The 21,414-nt window shown below is 39.4% G+C and overlaps 2 protein-coding genes across 2 annotated transcripts; one reads left to right on the top strand and one right to left on the bottom strand.

Annotated features, from left to right (window-relative positions):
- Positions 1 to 5,440: 5,440 nt before the first annotated feature.
- On the top strand, positions 5,441 to 6,803 carry LOC127754240 (putative auxin-responsive protein IAA29). Its single transcript, XM_052279729.1, has 4 exons — positions 5,441 to 5,615; positions 6,092 to 6,215; positions 6,372 to 6,427; positions 6,643 to 6,803. The coding sequence occupies exons 1-4, from the start codon at positions 5,441 to 5,443 to the stop codon at positions 6,801 to 6,803; spliced, it is 516 nt and encodes a 171-aa protein (XP_052135689.1).
- A 1,474-nt stretch (positions 6,804 to 8,277) lies between these two features.
- Positions 8,278 to 8,669, bottom strand: LOC127754065 (probable nucleoredoxin 1-2). The gene is made up of 2 exons (XM_052279528.1): positions 8,622 to 8,669; positions 8,278 to 8,535 (listed from the first exon to the last, which is right to left on the bottom strand). Exons 1-2 carry the CDS (start codon positions 8,667 to 8,669, stop codon positions 8,305 to 8,307), a joined length of 279 nt encoding a protein of 92 aa, XP_052135488.1. The 3' UTR covers positions 8,278 to 8,304.
- Positions 8,670 to 21,414: the final 12,745 nt, after the last annotated feature.

The raw sequence follows: 21,414 nt of genomic DNA on the forward strand, positions 1-21,414 counted from the left end.
GGATGCATATATCCAGTTGGATATAGAGGTCGGGTAAAAAAAACCCTTCTTAAAAAAAGTCTCAGTCCTCTTATATCGATTTAATTTAGTGAATACCAACTGATTATTATCATAAAAGTATATTTTACAATCATAAACTAACATTAAAATCAACTTCTATAACATTCACTCCACAACTTTCAATTAATATTAAAACCATTGGCTTTTCAACCTGCGCCTAAATTTAGAGGGGATTTTGTGCGAGGTGCAAGCTTTGATGCGCCCATGCATTTTGAGACAAAAATGATTTTTGCATCTTTGAAATTAGTAAGTGGCATAAAAGTTTGGGAATAATTATAGTTTTTACTAATAGTTATTTGTAACACAAGCACATTTGTGTGCACAGGCCCACAATTTCATGGAAAAAAACTTTGGCTTTGTAGTTTATCAAAATTCAGAAACTTTAGACCAAGCTGAAATGCCATTTATTTTCTGAAATTACTACACGACTTCAAACAATTGTTGAAAAGAAACACTTTTGGACATGTGAGCATACAACCTAACTTATAATAAATTAAAATTTATTTACCTTACAAAAATGACTTTTCTTTCATATCAATTTAATTTTGCACTCCAATTATTAGTTATTTTGAACTTAATTACCAGATCTTTATATGTTACAAATAATTCAAAGAAATTATCACAATGTTTATATATTTTCCAAGTCGCTTGTTAATTTAAAATTTTAAAAACTATCATAAATCTGGACCAATGTTGAAATACGAAGGGTTTAAATAATTTGGGGATGCATACTTATGTAAAAGTTCTAGGTTGTAAGATGGTTCGTTAATTCATGCCATAAATAAATCTTCAATACTTTGTATATTCAGTTCACATGGGTGATTGCAGGTTTTATACATATTGTGGCCACTCTTTTCAACTACCATTACAGTACACCAAGTTTATCCAACTTGACTAGAACATAACAACTTTTTATTAACAGTATTTCTATATTGCGAGGCAAATTGTCTTATAAAAAAGAGAAAACCTTATGTGTGTTTCCACTTTTACTATATATAGAAGAATGTGTTCTCTACCACAAATCGTCACATATCAAAACATAATAACTTCTCAAGCAAATATCAACTATACAATACATTTGAGGTACATCCTAAAATTTCATTGATCTTTTGTTTTAAAATAAACATATATATGCTATTATGCCCTAGAGTCTTTTAAATATATTACCATCCTAGCTTGCGGATACACAAACCTTGTTAAAATTACAGCAAAAAAACATAACTACTTTATTTTGTTTTGTGGTGAAGATGAAGAATATAAGGTTATGGTTCTTCATTTTGTCAACCTGGCCACCCCTAACTACCTCCACAATATAGTTGGATATGATTCCCATGAGGTGGAATTACCGAGCATTGATAACTATGCCTATATATGTCTGTTGTTAACGTTTCATCAATATTATCTATCTGGCTCATCCCCTATTTCTATGTTGCTCGTAGGGGCGACCAAGGAGGCGACGCCAAACACCACCAGACCACCACCGCACCATCCCATCTCGTCCCTGGCGGCGACGCTACTACCAGCAGTGCATGGTGTTGGCGGCGGTGCCATCCCCTTCCTCCCTCTATCCTCCTTTTCATCTCCTCTCTTCTTCCTCCTTTTTTGCTCGCTCTCTCTCTCTCTCTCTCTAGATCCAGATCCAGATCTACTACGACTGCTAGTTGGCTCATGGTGAGAGTAGGGATGACCGATAGTGGCTGCCTAGCGGAGGGCCAGCGCTTGTGAGGACTGTGGTGGTGGAGGCAGGCTAGTCCACATGTGGCAGAGGCTGGCTGGTTCGTGTGAGGATGGCGGCGGCACCTACTAATGTTGGAAGTCGGTCGGTGGATGGAGCGAGGTGGCTTGTGGAGCTGCCAACCAAAGGGCGTCTGTGGCAGCAAAGTGGACAATGCTTGGTCAGCCAGCCATTGGATGGCACGTAGGGTGCTGGCATGGTTGGAAGGTTGGGTGCTCTCCATTGCTGATTAAGCCTATGGCATCTAGGCGGCATGGCGGTGCAGAGGGATAATTTTGTTCCTTCCTTCCCTGCGTCCATAGTTGGATCCATCGAAAGGAGGCAGTGGTGGCAGCGGGAGGGCATGGTGGTTGCAGGGGGGCTAGATCCATCCTTTTCATCCCTCGTTTGTTTGACCACATGCGACAAGGAGCTCTATGAGGGGCAATAAGTGATGATTAATGGTTGTTCGTTGCGTTGGAAGAGGTCGGAGAGTGATTGTGTTGGTGGCGATTATGTCTTTGTGAGATTTCTGTGCAATATAGCTTGGCAAGCAACATATGATCCATTTCTAATAGGGTCATTCTCATACCAAAGTTTCTAGTAGAAAACATAATTGTTGCTACAGAAGGATAGAGTAAGGTTAAAGCAAGGACATAGAAGAAGATTTGAAGTAAGTCTTTTACCTTTCTTTCTTAGTCTTTTAGCTTTTTTTGTGTCCCTAAGTTATGAGGCCCACAATCACGTTTGGCCATATATGGATATAGAGGTCGGATTTCTATCTATTCTTAAAAAAAAATGCTGGCAACCTACACATCAATCTATTTGTGCGCTTTGTCTGATCGTTGTGGGGAAGAAGCCCATCGGACAATTTGGATGTTCTTTGTGAAAAGGTTATCTTTTCCACATTGAATCAGGAGAAACGTCATCAAGGTATGATATATTTTTACACACACCAGTTCTAGTTATATTTTCCTCTAATTTCTTGAGATATTGCAATATGGTACATGCATAGTCTGACCGTAGTTGGGGAAGGAGCCAACCAGGAGGCTGGGGATGAGGCATGGTAGGGGTGGGGTGGGTACTTTTGGTGGCAAGATAATCTCTGAATTAGTTTGTATCAAAATAAGTTGTGTCAAGGTATGATAACAAATGTTGCTATTTCATATTATAGATGGCAAACTATATAAAGCCTACTTCAGAAGGACTTCACCGATGCAAAGGTTCATATATTTTCTATGCATCCTCTTTGATCTATGTGTTATTCTTCTTAATTAGAGTAAATTTCACAAAACCCCAGGTTTTGAGGCACCCGTAATGCAAAACCCCAGGTATTAAGATTTGTTTTGAATAATCCTAGGTTTTGGGGCAAAATGTTTCAACAAACCCCATGCTTAAGCTTAAATCGGTTTTTTGACTAATATATGTATGCATAGTAATTTTAAAAAAATAATAAGAGACATTCCTAATATACATGTTGGACTTATTTTAACGAGCATTGGTTATTGGTAGTATGGCTGTTTATGTGTCTAAGGAACTGGTTAATGTGTAACTATTAAGGGGTTGTGTTGCACTTTTTAAATGGTGTAATGCAAGAGTGAGGAAGACAATAAAGTGCACAAGAGGTATATGTATTTTGAGTTTGCTAATGTATATACTAAATATATCATATATAATAATGAAATTATGAGTATTTGATTTAAACATGGGGTTTCTTGAAACATTTTGCCCCAAAATCTCGGGTTCCTCGAAACAAATCTGAGGTTTTATGTTGTAGTTGTCTCAAAACCTAGGGTTTTGTGAAATTTACTCTCTTAATTACTAGCATATATGTCCCATACCATAGTTCTTTAGAATACTCTTACAGTTGAGGATAGTCGTTCATCATTATATAGTTTTGCTTTGTAGTTGTGTAGTAGTGTTCCCTTTAATATCAATAATATTATATAATTACATCTGTTTTATGCTATTATTTTGTTATCAGATAGATCTACTTGAGTTGGTTTCTCTTCATATAGTTGCTTATATTATTTTACCTTCAAACCAACAAAGTTGACTTTGTCAAAAACGTTGACTGCCATAATCATGTAGATTAACTATGATCAATTGTAGGCATTGTACTTAATGTATGCAATAACTTGGAGAGCATTATTAAAGTATATTAACAAACTATTGCTATACTTGTTTCATATATCTCTCAAAAATTCATATGATCCATACATTTTTTGACAAAAACATATGACCAACACATCGTACGCTTTTTAAATTATGATGGCAACATAATCATATCTATCTACATTTTCATTCAATGCTATTTACTTTTAAGAAATATTGTTATGCTATATTGTTTCGTTGAGATGTGAGGTTGTGCCCTACCCAACAAAACAAGTACAATATATATTTTGAATGCGTTGATTTTTGCTTAAGTGGGGATTGTGCCATGCTACATGTAGGAACTGTTGAATTTAATCACTAGGATAAAAAGGGAAAAATTCCAAACTAGGTAAGGATACCATGATAATTTTTACGCATTTATTACTACCAAAAGAAAGCATAAGTAATATTTCTCTAGAACAGTGCGTTACCCCTCCAAACACAATTTATGGACTACTACACAAATCTTAGTGTGTTAGCATATCTAGAAAGAATTCAAGGGAAATGACTTGTGAAAATCCAAAAGATATTGTTTTATCAAAAGGATAGAACATGCAACTATTTTTATATTCATGAAAGTCAGCAATTGATATATGTACTATAAATGCAACATACAGAAAAAATTGCAAAACAAAATACATACTTGTATTGTTTGAAAAACACATTTAATTTTGGTGATAGATTTGCATCCCTCTATATATCAATGGATATTATATTTTTAGTCACACACATATGTATCTCCCTCATTGAATGGATTATAAAAAAACCAATCAAACCCTCAATTTTGTTTGTTTTGCCTTTTGGTTCAAATACTTGTTAAGAGTTTGGGATAATGGAAACTTATCTTATAACCACCCCATCCTTTCGATGATGTGAAGTTGCTTGGATTTTTTTTTTACTAATTTTGGCTCATATTTCCAACACTAGGATGGTATATGAACCACCAGGATACAAACTAAAGTGAGTGAATTGTAATTTAGGCCACATTTTTATGTCAAAGTTTCACTTTGGACCTCAAGAATTTTTTTTACTCATTAAACATTATGCGAAGAATTAACTTCAAGAATATGATGATTGTGGAATAGTGTGTATTAGACTCTAATTTTTCACTTTAGGGTAGCAAGTGTAGAATGAGCTTTACATACATTTTCTTAAATACTATACTTTCCAAGGATGGAAGTGCAACAATTATAAGTGCACCTATTTTTTTAGATGATAATAGATGCACTTATTAATTCCTTAACTCCAATATCTCTTCAGTGTAGTATAAATACCCCCTGTTGGCATACCAATAGGTAAGCCTATTGTGGTCAGCTTTCATAGAGTTTCTGTATTATAATGTAGGCAGAACTCTTAAGATCTTGCAGTTTTATTCCTCTTCAATTTTGTTTCCCCGCTTACTTCCATCATGTTTCTATCTCTAATATCTTTGATACAAGTTGTTCAATCTAACAACCACGTTTTATGCTTGTCTCCTTTTTCAGAGACCAAATCAGATTGATAAGGAGTAGGATGAAGGATAGGAATGCTTCTGCTGAGCCTGTGGTGAAGCCAGGATTATCACCATCAAGATTTGTGAAGGTTTTCATGCATGGGGAACCCTTTGGGAGGAAGATCAATTTGGCTCTCCATAACAACTATGACTCTTTGTCCTTCACTTTAAAAAAATTGGGCAACAACTATTCCAGTAAGTCTGTTTCAATATATTGCATCCATACATAAAAAGTGATCTGTTCATAAAGTTATTTGTGCTGTAAGTGCCTATCATATAGGAGAAATAATGATGCATTTTGGATCTAATTAATAGACTTATTACACTTGTTTGAAAGAAGCATGTCTTAACATGACTATAGCAAATATATGGGGAATGAATAATTAATTATCAGTTATTACAGTCTAAATATATGTACATCAAATTCCAATTGTTTTTATTCACCTAGCTAGATTGTTCCAATTTGTGTTTCTAGGGTGGTTGACAAATTAATAAGGTTGCTTGAATTGGAACAAAATATTATTTACAAGTTATAAACAAGTATAAACACTTGTGGAATAGTAAACAACCTTGTATTTATTGATTATATCACAGCAATATAAGCAATCTCCGACACTAGAATATAGCCTTGTAATATTTGGTTGTTAATTAACTACACCTCAATTTCTTAGTGTCACCATTTGAACTTGAAGGCTTGGTGAACAAGGAAGAAGATGGTGCAATAGACAGCGACTTTGACCTCTTGTATGATGATATGGATGGTGTTCGTTACTTCCTTGGTGATGTCCCATGGGAGTAAGTCCTTTAATTTCATCTTTATCCGTAGATGATCTTCTATAGTTTCTTACCTTGAACCTGATAGTTGATAACCATATTCATCGTGACGAAAATAGTATCAATTTAATATTATTACACACTATATCTAAAAACAATTTAACATTATTGTTACAGGGTTTTCACCACTACAGTGAAAAAGATCTACATTGTCCCTGCAGAACAACAGAATGGTGCGTGAAACAATATGTATATTAACTTAATTAATCACAAGCATTTCTCGTTCCTATATACTACTTCCATATCAAGCAAGATCTCAAATTAGCTTATTATCAATTATATGATTCTTGCAAATATGGATTGCATTTTATTTTTCACTCTTTTGGAGGATGTGTTAATTAATTACTGCTTTTTCAATCCAAAATTAATGCCAATTAGTTGGTTGCAGAAAATGATTATCAGGCGGAGGAAGAGGACAACGCGGCTGCTGCTGCTACTGCTGACGAAGATGGAGATGGAGCTGCTGCTGACGATGGCGTTGCTGCTGCAGCTGACGACGTTGACGATGTTGCTGGATACACGAGCAACGATGACCCAAGCTTCGACTGATATAGCTACATGGCTATCGCAAGCATAGCTGCAACCGCGTCATCTCGTCCAATCTATCTATCTCCAATAATTAATTCTCTGCCGCTTTTAATTAGCTCCATATATATGCTGCTACCATCATCCGTTGTTGCTACCCTTGTAAGAGACTAATAATGTTTTAATTAGCTTCTAAGTGCTGAAATGGCATCGGTTAAGAAAACTAAGCGTTGCAGTTGTTACTCCTGACCAGGGGTAGAATAATATTGTCCTTGTGCCATCTCAGTGTTCTTATATCGATCTCCATGAATAACATATGATTATTATCGTATTCATCAGTGTCCAATTGCAAAGACTATATATATATACATATATATACATACATATATATATACATACATATATATATATATACATATATATATATATATATACATATATATATATATATATATATATATATATATATATATATATCTTCTTATTCACTTATCAAATGAGTTTTAGGCCCTCTTTGTTTAGGCTTAGGCTTATTGGTCTAGACTTTTAAGTCAGCTTATTGGCTTATATGATTTATAAGCCGGTGGATTTAATGTCCTAAGTTTAGTAGTTGAGTCATATATCTACCTCACATAAGCCAAAAAAATTTCTCCAACCTAGCTTTTGGCTTAATAGTGTTAGAGTGGCTTATGGCTTCAAAAAAGCCAAACGGAAAAGCTGTTTGTTTGTTTAGGCTTAGACTTTTCGACTTATAAGTTGGCTTATAAGCCTAAACAAAGAGGGCCTTAGTTTTCTGTTTTCTTCCCCAACTTTGTCGTCAGAATGCTTCTTTCACCCCGGAAAAAGTGGAAACTCCCTTCTCCTTGAGAATTATCATTACCAAGATAAGCATAATTAATTCCATAATAAGTCAGATTTGTTTCATTAAAACTTAAAAGTTTTTCCAATGAGTTATTTTTGTAAATTGCGAAAACCATCTACCAAGACGTCTGAAAACACAAGTTGATAGGAAGGCTGAAGAGTAAATAGTTATAGTGTGTTCAAACTAAATATATTAAAAGATATAGGTAGTCGAAGTTCTTTTTTTTATCACGACCTTATCTAAAACGTCTAAGAATAATAAAACTAGAGAAAAGAAAGTGGGGAAACCACTAGCCTCAATGTGCAGGGATTGCTTTTAGTATTAACCCTACATAATGGCTGTTTAGAAAATTGTTTTTCAACCCATTTAAATCGTAAACTTAATGTTGGGAATTTTCAGCCCATTTCAATCCATAAACCTTCAATAGGGCCTCTCGGTCTTGGGCCACCTTGCCATGTGAGCTGTCATCCAAAAGGAAATAGGTATATTTTCACTCTCTCATCTCTGGCTCATAGTTGAGTCGTAAAATCAAAGCTAAACTTCTTCGACGGTTTAGGAAGCGGTTTTTGTTGATGGGCTCAACCCCGAATCCGGGTATAACATCTCTCCCGTCTTACAAAGCGGTGTAATTAAACTCCGTTTAGAAGGTTTTTGTTGATAGGCTCACATGTCAGAGAAAAATGACAAAATATATGCGGTGGGCCTCACATGACAATTCCTTTTCTCCTGCCCGTCGGTGTTGGAGACGAAGACGACCTCAACGTCACTGCTTGTCTCCTCCCTCATCTTGATGTACTCCTCGATGAGCTTAGGGAGGAATTTCCGGCATGGACTGCACCAGTGCGCTGAGAAGTAGAGCAGGCCAGTCCTGCCGACGAGCCACGCCACCGGAACCTGACAATTGATTCCAAACAAAATTCAATAGATTTTCAAAATGTTGAAACAAATTTTCGAGCAAATTTAAATTAATCCACACATACTTTTTCTCCATCCTTACCAACGACGAAGTACAGATCACCGGAGACCATCAGAGACTCCAAGGTGAGGGACACATCTATGGCCCTCACCCTGGAGGCAAGGATTTGAGCAGGAACACCTCCCGCGCGGCTAGAACGTACCCAAAACCCCATCATTTGACCCCTCCAGGCGAGGCCGCTGGTGCGTACGAGGGAAGAGGGAAGCATGGTGACGCCACGCTGTCCGTGCACGCCCACAGGACCAAGCTCGATCTCGACCATCGTCACGCTGTCCACGAAGGGCATCTCGTACGATAAAAAAGAGTGAAATGAGGACATAAGCCCCCTAGGTCTAGGTCTAGGGATGAAAACAGAGCGAATAGTTTCCGTCCGCTCCGAAGAAAAACGAATATAGATACCTTTTGGAGCGGATAATTCTGGGATAGTTCGATGTTTATGCGAAAAACACACACTTGCCTGGGAGATCTACTTAGCTCCAGTGTTGGACCAAAGGTTGATGAGATGTGGGCGTGCCAGTCAGTTTGATCCTGCATCTGACAAGATATGTAAACAGCAGATCAAATAGCCGATCGGCTGACAAGCCGATAGAGTAATTCCAGCCGATAGCCGATACTAGCCGACAGCAATAGGGTTTCGAGCTGTCGGCCATATGTCCAATGTATATTCTGACACTTGATGTAAATACCAATATAAAGGCAATCGGCTGATGATGATGTAATAAAATAATAATATAATAAAGTAGAAACCAATCGGCTAATAATGAGCTGAGAGAATAATCAATGATCCAAAGGTTAAAGCATACATCAGCTAGAGTCCGATGTCATAAAATCCACAGATTAGATTAAACGGTGAAATCTTTGTTGCCATCGGCTAAATCCAACTTATATGTAATCCTTATCAACCGACGCAACATCCAGATAACTCATCAGCTGAAACCCCGATATGAAACCCTTATTGGCAGTAAAAAAGCAGGCTAGGGATTATGGTTCTAAACACGACTTAGTAGATCAAACTTAATTGATGCAACACTAAGTATGAAAAGAAATACAATATCTAGACAATCAAGCCGTTGACTGATATTTAGGGTGGTAGATGCCTTAGCTAATCTAATCTAGTTAGACGATTTAGCCGATATCGGTAGAAACCCTAAAGCGAGAGACAACCGATAGAGCTAAATTGAGATACTAAGACTAGATTAACTAAGACATATGATAAATAGGTAGACAAATATATCATCCAAATCGGAGCAATCCAACAGGTCAAATGTACTAGTGCAGCCTTGAACAACGCTGACGTAGATGAGACAATTGCTTGGGCCGGCGGAACATTGGCTTACCCCTTCACTGGAGATCGAATGCTGATGCAGCCCCGCGTCAAGTGCCAATTCCCGCTGGACGATAAAATAAAGTAGAAAAGGTAAAAAGTGACGATGCGCCGAATTGTATTGATCGTGAAGATAGTTTACAATGACCCCGGGTGTACATATTAATACCCATGGGGAGATACTAATCCTTGTAGGACAAGAAAGAAACTTTTCTAAAGACAAAAGGAAAGCATAAAGTCCTTATAGGATGCTAAACTCACTTTCCTAAAGATAAAAGAAAACTAACAAACTATTCCTAATTAATAGATAACTTGCCGCGCCACATCCTCCTTGAACTCGGTCACTTCTGGATAAGCTTCGTTTAATTGATTAATTTCCTTAACCGAATATAGCAGGAATTCGACTATTGGCGATGTGATAATTCTCTTAGGGGCTTACCAAATTTCACTGTTAACATTCGGATACAAATACATATATTTTCTCCTGGATATGGTATCAGGGTTTTCGACGGATATGGATATCCAGTGAACAGTGCTATTCGGATATCCACTGAAGTCATGAGTCATACCCCATTTCTTTATATCGCTACAACCTCCAATCTACCTTTCTAAATTTTAGTACTAGTCCATCTCTTAACACTAGTCCACACCATTAATATTATTGAAACTTTTAAATATTTTTATAAATTATACTATATTTTATATAAAATGAACTAATTATATATGATGATATTTGTTTATATTAGAAGTTGAGGTGGTTTTCGTGTTCGAGAAAAAAATGTTTCCATATTTATGTCCAATTATATTCGATCCTTATTCGTATTCGAGATAATTCGTATTTATTTCCGTATCCGAGCTATTCGTATTTGTTTTCATATCCAGCAAAAGAATATGAAAACAAATATGATATGAGCATTATCCCCGCTCCGTTTTCATCTCTACCTAGGTCTTCCTCTTCCTTGTAAACTAATTGCTTTCGCTTGAGTCTTCCAGTCTTCCTCTTCCTCACGTGATGAGATCACCTCCAGCATCAAGCTTGCATCCAGGGTGCGCAGATCCAGGGCTCATGTTGGTGAAGACAACGAGGTGGCTGTGGTAGGAGACAGCGGCGGATACCGCGCAGTACCGAAGCAGGAGGACGAGGCCGAGGTTGCGGACACTGAAGCAGAGCGTGAGGTCCACAGCTGGGAACAGGGAGTTGTTGACGTGGAAGTAGGCGATGCGGAGCTTGGCCACAGAGGTGATGGGCGCGGAAGTGTTGAAGAGGAAGGCGAGGCTGGTGTGGAGCGCGAGGAAGAGGAGCTGGAACATGAAGAGGGTAGAACGCGTGGAGGTAAGGGCACAACACGGGTGGAGGCGGACGAGGACTGGGGTGAAAATGAGCATTGGTGGCGCGTAGGCGCTAGGCTGTGTATGGCGGGAGGAGAGGCCGGCCGAGGTCCGTCGAGGGCTTCTTGCCGTATGCCACCAATCCGGACACCATTGCCAGAGTTGCGAGTGTGAGACAAGATTGGGAGTGGCCGATCCGGGCACCATCACCATGCTGGAAGGGGAGAGAGACATATGAGGGAGAGAAGAGCGAAGGATGACATGTTGGTCCCACCTACTGACTCATCAAGTCAACCGCAGTCAACCTGCCACATCAGCAAAAAAAAACCACTTCCCAAATCACTGAGGAGTCTATTTGCACTGGTTTTCGAAGATAGGGGGGGACATTATACCCAGTTTTACCGTTGAACGATGCGATTCAACTAGGAGCAAAAGATGATTGAGGCAAAATAGACTTATTCCCATTCTAAATCACTCTAGATACAGGTTGGCTTGAAATATGAACAGTGTGGATTAAACAGTGTGGGTTTAGAATTTAAAAGTTGGTTTTTCAGACCAGACTTATTTAAGAGTTTAAGATTACAAATGATTTTTTCCCTTATATATTTTACTGAGGAACTGATGTGCATCTGATGTGCATTTGACCAAGGAAAACTTTCACAATACATTACAGGTTCCCTTGGAAAATGATAGCCTTGAAGCTCCCAATCGATCCAGCCCCAAATGATCAGGCGCCCTCCTACTTACTCATTGGCGGCGTAGTTAGCAAGGGAAAATCGGGCGTCTGGGGCCTAGCTCAAGCTGGTTCAATTCCCTTTTGTGTTTTGCGAGTTGAGAGACTACATTTTACAAGTTGCGTCCATCTCCTAAAGACGTGTAAAAGAGGGCCTAGCACATTATATATATGCATATGCTGCACGTGCATACGATGGCATATTCTATGTAATCACAAACAAGAAAGTCTCCAGCAGATAGCAAATTAATTAAAACTTGAGGCAGAACACACCTTTTTTTTCTTCTTAGAAAATAAGCGTGCATGGATCGATCTAGATCATGTATGCAGCTGAAAAACGTCTATAAGACTTGGAAAACTTGCAAAAACCATATGAGAAGTCACTTGAATATTTCACCCCATAAGTTATTTTGTTACAAATGACCATCTCTTCTCTCTTTTATTTCTTTTATTTTTGCAAAAACCACCCCTGCGTACACGGATTAACCGAGTCAACCTGTTAATATTGATGTAGAGCCATCACATGCTAAGCTTTATGTTTCATTGATTTTTTTCTACATATAGCAAAATTGGTACAACAACGTTCAAGCTCTCATCAACAATTCAATTTATGCAAACTTCAAAACATATTAAGACTATACTCCTAGAAATATTTGGTTTTGGTAAAGATCACATAGACGCCTCACAATTTATGAAAGCATATAGATTCGATTAAGCACGTGCGCACTGGGATGGCTTTTGAAAAAAAAAACAAATAGGGTTGAGTATTTTCAACAAAATGTTTTATGGGTTGAAATGTCAAACTTCATACCTTTGGGGTGGTTTTTGTAGTTTTTAGTGTCGGCCGAGATCACATATGTATCGAGAGATCCGCACGTTTGCAAGCAGCTCGGGTATGGAATGATCTCGTGCGGTTGTGAATTGTGATCGATCGATAGCGATCACACACTGTGCGAAATTGTCTTCTCTCTTTAAACGCCGATTAATACTATAGAAGTACATGACATGCACGCGTGCATGAAACGTTCTTTAATTAATTTGCACTATTCAATGATCATGCAGTGGTTAAGTGAGCGGCGTCCTAAGTCTGAACGACTAATAATGATTTTCCGTGATTGATTTATTTTTATAAGTATCGATGGTTAACTATAAAAGAGATAGTAGTAGTGGCGGAGCCGGGATCTAGGGATCGTCATATATGCATTCAACAGTTGGCTGTAGGCATATCACATATGCACTTCTTGGTTGCGCTGAGAGGCTTCAAAATGCTGCCTAGGAAAAATTCAAATCCAGAACAAATTAAATTGAATTTGAAGCACTCTAGGAAAAATTCAACTGAACTTAAGAGATTTGAACATATGTGAAATTTTGAGCCGGTTAAAAATTGATGGTGTTCGTGATAAATAGCGAAATATACCGCCAAGAAAATGATCCATCGCTGCCACATTAATTAGCCGCCATGGACTTGGACAAGTCGTATAAACCTCTCTACTCATCATAATATGTGATTCAGCACTTAATTGTACTAGTACTTATCTAGAGTGTCATCCTCAAATTGTACCAATCATTGGTCAATTGCTCCTTTAAGTTTTCTTTATTTGTGAAGACTTGTATGCTGTGTGATAGCTGGTAATAGATTTTGTTTTCTTGGCAAAGTGCACATCATGCATGTAGAAGTGGCATCTGTCTGAGATGATACCTTCACAAATCCCCTTTTTCCCCTTGCGCTGATTTTTTATTAATTTCTTTTCTGCGTAGCCATCAAATTACACAACTAACTTAAATATATAGGCAACGTGTGCTGATACAAGTGGAATAGTATAAGAACATAAAAATGTGTTTTCAAGAAAAGGTGGAGCATGAGAACAAGCTAAGTTTGGACTTGTATAGGCGTGCATGTCACAATGCAAACATTCTTTTCCTAAGGTAGAGATGGTTTAACTGGATCATACTTGCTTACTTGGGAGGCTTACATTCGTATTGGTGTTGGCATATATATTTAGTATGAAGTACTTCCTCCGTTCAAAAAAAAAATCTAATCTAGGTTGGGACGTGACTCCACCTAGAACAACGAATATGCATAAAAGGTTGTTCAAATTCGTTGTCCTAGGTGGAGTCACATCTCCAACTAAATTAGCTTTTTTTAGATAGAGGGAGTAGACAATAGTATACTCCTATATGACAAGATTAAATGCAACGTTATATAAGAGTACTTACTGAATTCCTTACAATAAGGATAAAATAGTACCAAAGTGACAACACATGATGGAATGTATGAAAATAATTTTGTCTCTGGGACAACATACAAATCATATCTTACTATTAACTAGTTAATGTTCTTTAACTTCTAAAGCTCAATATGCAAGTGTACCATATCATCATCCGCTAGTAATTATTATCTAAAGTAATTTAAATTGTATGTAAGTGTCACCGGTAGAGAAACTTTTTTACTCCCGGTTGGTAAACCCCTTTAGTCCCGGGTTTCCAACCAGGAGTAGGAGTCCAGGACTTCCATTTTTAGTCCCGGTTGAAATAACCGGGACTAAAGAGAGGTCTTTAGTCCTGGTTGTTGTTACCAACCGGGACTAAATAGAGGATATCGGCAGACGGTCCCCTTTTCTTTTTTTTTTCTTTTTTATTTTCTCCCGAATCGAGTGGTATGCATATCTTCAAATCAAACCCCAAATCCTCGAGTGGTATGCATATCCTCAAATCAAACCCCAAATCCCCAAATCAAAGTAACATCCCAAATCCACATCACAAATCTTAAAGTTACTTATACACACAAATCAAATACATCAGAAATCCTAAAAAAATTACACACAAATCAAATACATCACAAATTATACATCTCAGATCCATACAATGAATCACAAAATTATACATCTCAATGAATCACAAATTATCAAAAAAAAAAAGAGAAAACAACACTGTCTGTCGCCTGCCGCCCCCTGTGGCCCTGCCGGCCGCCGCTGCGCGCAGCCCCGCTGGCCGCCAGCCGCCTGCCCGCCGCCGCTGGCTGCCGGATGGGAAGGGAGGAGGGGGAGGAGAGGGGAGGAGGATGTGTAAGATCTGTGCAAGAGAGGGGAGGGGAGGAGGAGGGGGAGGAGGGGGAGCGGAGGAGCGGATCAATATGTGTGAGGAAGTGGTTGTGATTGTGGAGGAGATGATAAGTGCTAGGGATTATATACTACGCGTTGAATTTTAGTTCCGGTTGGTAATACCAACCGAGAGTAAAGATCTAGATGATCATACTAATCGGGACTAAAGTGGTGATACTCGATCCCCTGACATGCCTCTGACAGGGGATGAACCGGGACTAAAGATCATAGAATGGCTGTGGGGTTTTCAACCAAGGCTAAATATCATTTTTAGTCCCGGTTCTTTTTTAACAGGGACTATTGTGGTTTTGGGTCGACCCAGCAAAGATCATTTCTCTAGTAGTTTGTGCCACATCATTACTACTAGAAATTATTATCTAGAGTATTTTAAATATCATACCAACATGATATATCATAACAATTTTGTTGCATTTTTAGAACTCAGTATGCAAACATACATTCCATCATTCCATCTTGTGCCACATCATTTTCACATTATTTAAACATCTGCATCTACTTTTTCTATAATGTAACATGCATTCATCCGCATATACTACAGAAAAAGCGATGTATCAACTGGTAACTATATATGTAAGTAAACGTCCACACTTAATTACATGCGTCCAATCACAAACATCCAAAGTAGGATAACATGTCTATGTCTGATAAATTCGAACTTTATTAAAGACATCTACTACTATCTGGTCCCGTTTCTGACGAAATGAAATTTCATATACTAACTTGCAGTTGAAATAAAACGAAATCCTCCCAAAAAGAGAAAAGAATGAAATGGACAGGAACGATGCAGGCAAGCATGGTAGCAATGTTTTGACGACATTTGGCCACAAAACGAAGATATATAGCACGGCCGGTGATCAAATCCTAGCTAGTTGTGTGTTCCTCTAGAGGTTGAAAAGTATAAAGTCCATCCGACAATTGGCTCTAACTCAGTCTTGGCTGGGTACGTTCATGTCAACATAGAGACCAAGTTTTAATCCACTATCTAAATTAAGAAAAAAAAAAGAGCTAGCTTCTATATATAAAATCAATCACCTGGTTATCCAACAACGGTTCTGGTTTCTTGTTGCTTAGGTAGCAACATGCCCAATATTTAGGGCATGCTGTCTACTATTGAAAAAAAATATAATCGTAAAAACGAACACACGTGTTAAATCTAAACCTTGAATTCAGATGGACTAATTCCACAACAACGAATCTAACCAGTTGAGCTACACTCTCATTTTGTCATTTTCTCTGATTTTAATATATGATGCTACCGATTTTTTAATATGTTTGATCATTTGTCTTACTAAAAAGATTATGTAAAATTATTATTTATTTTGTTATGTAACTATCAGTGAAGATATAAAGTAACAAGCAATTAATTTAAATACTTCATAACGGTACTATAGCAATACCGTTAAAAGGTCTTAAAATTTCATATATCATTTCCGTCTATTTCTAGATCGACAATATGAAATCGGAACAAAACTGTTAGTACAAAATAGAAACGTTGGTACAAATCAAAAACAAGAGTCAGCATGGTAATCAAATTTCATACCTATTTCTCCTCTAGTTTTGAGGAGAGATGAAGTCCACTTTAAAATATAAGTATTTCTACATTGATTCTGATGCATGATTCCTATCACTTCAGTAATTCTAGACCCAATCAAATGTTTGGAAAAGAAATTCCAGCAATTCAAAATTCAGAAGATAACAACTAAAACAAATAGAATGGAATCTTTTGATCTAACATTTTACCCTGTTCTAACTTGACTTGGTTAAGGTACAAATCCTACATCGATTTTCGATAATTAGCATACTTTTTAAACTACTAAATGGTATATTTTATGCGAAACCTTTCTATATAGGAGTTAAAATATTATATAAATCTAGTTTTTCAAGTTTATAATAATTAAAATATAATTAATTATATGCTAATGATTTTCTCGTTTTACATGCTCCATCATTAATCTCCATCTTCGTCATATTTAAACAGGACAGCGTGGAACAGATGGAGTACAAGTGCACAACCCTGCAGCCGAGATCAAGCTCAAAGTTACAAACCCTGCCCCACATGGCCAGCTGCGTTGGCTTTGGTTCGGTTGGTTGGAGCAACGGCGACGCTTTCACGCGCGTCTCCGTCCGTCGTTGACAGGGTTGGTTGTTGCCAATCCTGGCTGTGCCTGTACCAGCCCGGGGTTGGACCTGCGTTTTGTTTGGTCGCAAATCGACGATAGCACGTACGGGCTCAAATCAAATCCTAGCGAAATTGTGTGCAGCTCCCTGAGATGTTGAAAAGTATAGAAAAAGAAGTCAATGTGACAGCTAGCTTACAGAGACGCTAGAGCGACAGTTAAAATTGCTAGTTAGTGCAATCTAGTTAGTAGTTAGTTGGCAAAATTTACTACAGGACACACAAAAAACGTTTAATTGGCTGAGGGACACCGCGAAAACGTGGAGCTGCCCCAGGACACTTAAAAAACTGTGTAATTTGCTGTAGGACACTAGCGCCATTATTTTATCATTTCCCGGTTAAAAGTGGTCTCTTTTTTTTCGAAATGCCCAGATTACCCCTGTCGCCATCTATAGCTGACTCGGTCGAGTCGAAACGGGGTCGGTCTCTTTCGTCGCCACACACCACCGAGGAAAATATCCCCAATCCCTAACCCTAGCTTGCGGCGGTGGCGGCGGAGGTGGCGGGGGAGGCTTCAGCGACGGCGGCGACGAAGACGGCGGCAACGACGGCGGCGACAGCAGCGGCGACGGCGGGCGATGCAGAAGTGACATTGATGGCACCGCCGCCGCCGCCACAAGCTAGGGTTAGGGATTGGGGATTTTTTCCTCGGTGGTGTGTGGCGACGAAGGAGACCGACCCCGTTTCGACTCGACCGAGTCAGCTATAGATGGCGACAGGGGTAATCTGGGCATTTCGAAAAAAAAGAGACCACTTTCAACCGGGAAATGATAAAATAATGGCGCTAGTGTCCTACAGCAAATTACACAGTTTTTGTAGTGTCCTGGGGCAGCTCCACGTTTTTGCGGTGTCCCTCAGCCAATTACACGTTTTTTGTGTGTCCTGTAGCAAATTTTGCCTAGTTAGTTCGATCAACCAGTTCGGCTGGTATATTTGGTGGCACGCGAGAGATGAGATAAACCATTAGCATATACTCTCTCCATTTCATATTATAAGTCGTTTAATTTTTTTTCTAGCTAAACATTCTCAAGTTCAAACAAGTTTATAAAAAAATATAGTAGTATTTTCAACACAAAACAAGCATATTATTGAAATATATTTAATATTAGATTTAATAAAACTAATTTAATATTTTATATGTTTCTAAATTTTTCTATATAAGTTTGGTCAAACTTAACAAATTTTGACAAGGAAAAAAGGGAAATGAATTATAATATAAAACGAAGGGAGTAATTAATTGAGTATTAATTATTACAAATTTTAAAAAGTTAAACATATTTCTATATGAAAAATTTTTACATAAAACACATCATTTGATATGTTTTTTAAATCACGGACAGTAAAATACTCGTTGGATTTATTAGAGCAGTACAATAGCAGACTATTAACCAGCTGTAAATATATTTTAATGAGATAAAAGATAAGAGAGAAGAGCAGCGGGCTACAAATCTATAGCTAGCTGCAGTGTGAACTTCAAGACGCAATGCATGTATGACAGGTGGGACCATATATTAATAATATAATAAGCAACTATTGTATAAATTGGCTATTAGATTGGCTATAAATTAATTGAAGCTAGAAGTGGGCTATACTATTAAACTTGCTCTTAGAAGGAGAAAAAGATAGGAATCTGGTTACAAGCCCGAAAGGAAAACAGCAGCTCGGGGGGAGGAGCCTGACAGTTCCTCTTTATCTGAAAGTTTATCTGCTTATATCGAACAATGTTCTAGTTCTTTTTGCAAGGATCGGTACACTACGGGAGAAACAATCTTTGCTCGATCGGCTGATTTCCATAATAGTTCCGGACTACAAAAAACCGGGACTAAAAATTGTTTTTAGTCCCAGTTATAAAAATTTTGATCTTTAGTCCCGGTTGGTGTTACCAACCAGGACTAAAGATCATCTTTAGTCCCGATTTATAACCTGTCAAAGCCATGTCAGGGGACCGAGGATCTTTAGTCCCGGTTGATACTACCAACCGGGACTAAAGATTATCACTTTAGTCCTGGTTGGTAGTAACAATCGGGACTAAAGATTAGATCTTTAGTCCCGATTGAAGTTACTAACCGGGAGCAAATATTTTTTACCCATCTCTGATCGGTTAAGTCCCAGACTAAATATTTAGAGATAAGATCATCCCTCTCCAACTCCCCTCAGATCCAAGCCTCTTCCTCCCCTCCCCTCTCCTCCCCATTCTCCCCTTCCTCCTCCTCCCCTCTACTCCCCTCCTCCCCTCCCATCCGGCGGACAGCAGGCGAGCGGCAGCGGGCAGGCCGGCAGCGGCCGTGCCGGGCGGCGCCGAGCAGGCCCGGCGGCGGCCGGCAGCGCCACGCCCCGCGGCCGCGGGCAGGCGGCCGGCTGGGCCGCGCTTGGCGGCTGCGAGCGGCCGGTCTTTTTTATATAATCTGTGATTATTGAGATGTATAATTTTGTGATTCATTGGACATTTGTATGGATTTGTGATGTATTTGATTTGTTTTGTATTTTTTAGGATTTATGATGTATTTGATTTGTGTCTATGAGTAACTTTAAGATTTGTGATGTGGAGTTGGGATGTTATTTGATTTGGGGATTTGGGGTTTGATTTGGTGATGTGCATGCCACTCGATTCGGGAGAAAATAAAAAGCAAAAAAAAAAAGAAAAGGGTACTATCTGGACTGCCCGCTACCCTCTCTTTAGTCCCGGTTGATAACAACAACCGGGACTTTTACTCCCTATTGTTGTTATCAACCGGGACTAAAGATGGATCTTTATTCCCGGTTATTTCAACTGGGACTAAAGATATCCATCTTTAGTCCCAGATTGCTACTCCCGGTTGAAAACCCGGGACTAAAAGTGGTTACCAACCGGGAGTAAAGAAGGTTTCTCCACCAGCGGTACTTAGGTATAAGGTATGGGCACAAGTCTCTACTCTCTTCTTCCAAAGTCATCTTGAGAAAGAAAGAACGGAGAAGATACCGGAGAAGAGAGAGATTATGTGCGTACTCCCTCCGTCATAAAAAAAGGCAATTTAGGAGGGGTCACCCCTTATAGTACAATAAATCTGGATAAGTTAGGTTGTCTTTTTTTAACGGAGGGAGGACCTAGTAATTTCGTCTACATTGTAAAACCTCTCATTCTATTTCTTTACAACTTTAGAAGTAGCAGTTTGTCCGCTCCTTCCTCCTCCCCTATGATGAGCACAAATGTGCCCACGTCCCCGAGGAAAAAAAAACAACACTCTTTTTCATCTACGTGTGGTGTTCTATGCTAAGAGAAAAAAACTTCTAATAACTTCTGTTGGAAGATTTCACTACTACGAAAATGATTTTTCATGGTGTTACTCTGTAATTTTCGTTTGCGGCCATATGCGAAAACCGCCAGCAAAACATACCCAGGGGTGGGAGGACATGGACCTGGCGGCCACGCTAAAAGGTCCGCCATAAAAAAATGTATTTTTCGAGGCGGACCTCTGAAGTGTCCGCCACATTTTCGCTGGAGGTAGGTAATATTAGAAAAAATTTGGGGTGAATAAAATCCACCACGCACAACCCACTGCCCTTATCCCTTCTCGGTCTCTCCACCTCTCTCCCTTCTTGCGTCTCTCCTCTCTCCCTTCTCCACCGCTGCCAGCTTCGGTCGCCACCCCACCACCGCCGGCTGCCGTCGCCTCCACTGCCGCCGCATCGACCAATGGGGAGGGCCTCGGGAGCAGCAGCAGAGCGCGGCCTCCTCCTCTCCGCCATGGGCTGCCGCGAGCTCGGGGCCGGATCCAACCGTCGCGACGACGGGGGAGGCCGGATCCGCCTCCTCGACAACGTGGGAGGCCGGCGGGCAACAACTACGAAGGGGGCGGCGGCAGCTCTCGGAGGCAACAGCACGGGAGAGGAGGCGGCGAGAAGCGGATCCGGCACCTCCTCCCGCCCCACTGTCGGCGGCGTCGGCAAAGGAGTGGATGGTGGCAGTGAGGTGGTGGCGGTGCTTGGGAGGACAGAGGCAGATCCGGCGGCACTCAGCAGCAGCAGCGCGTGGGAGGAGTGGCGGGGAGCAGATCCGCTGACGGCCATCCACGCCCTCCCTCCATCCTCAGCTCTTACTGTGTGATGTGTGATGTTAAATTTTTGTGCTCGATG

This window comes from Oryza glaberrima, chromosome 11, assembly GCF_000147395.1.
Source record: "Oryza glaberrima chromosome 11, OglaRS2, whole genome shotgun sequence".
NCBI classification, from domain to species: domain Eukaryota; kingdom Viridiplantae; phylum Streptophyta; class Magnoliopsida; order Poales; family Poaceae; genus Oryza; species Oryza glaberrima.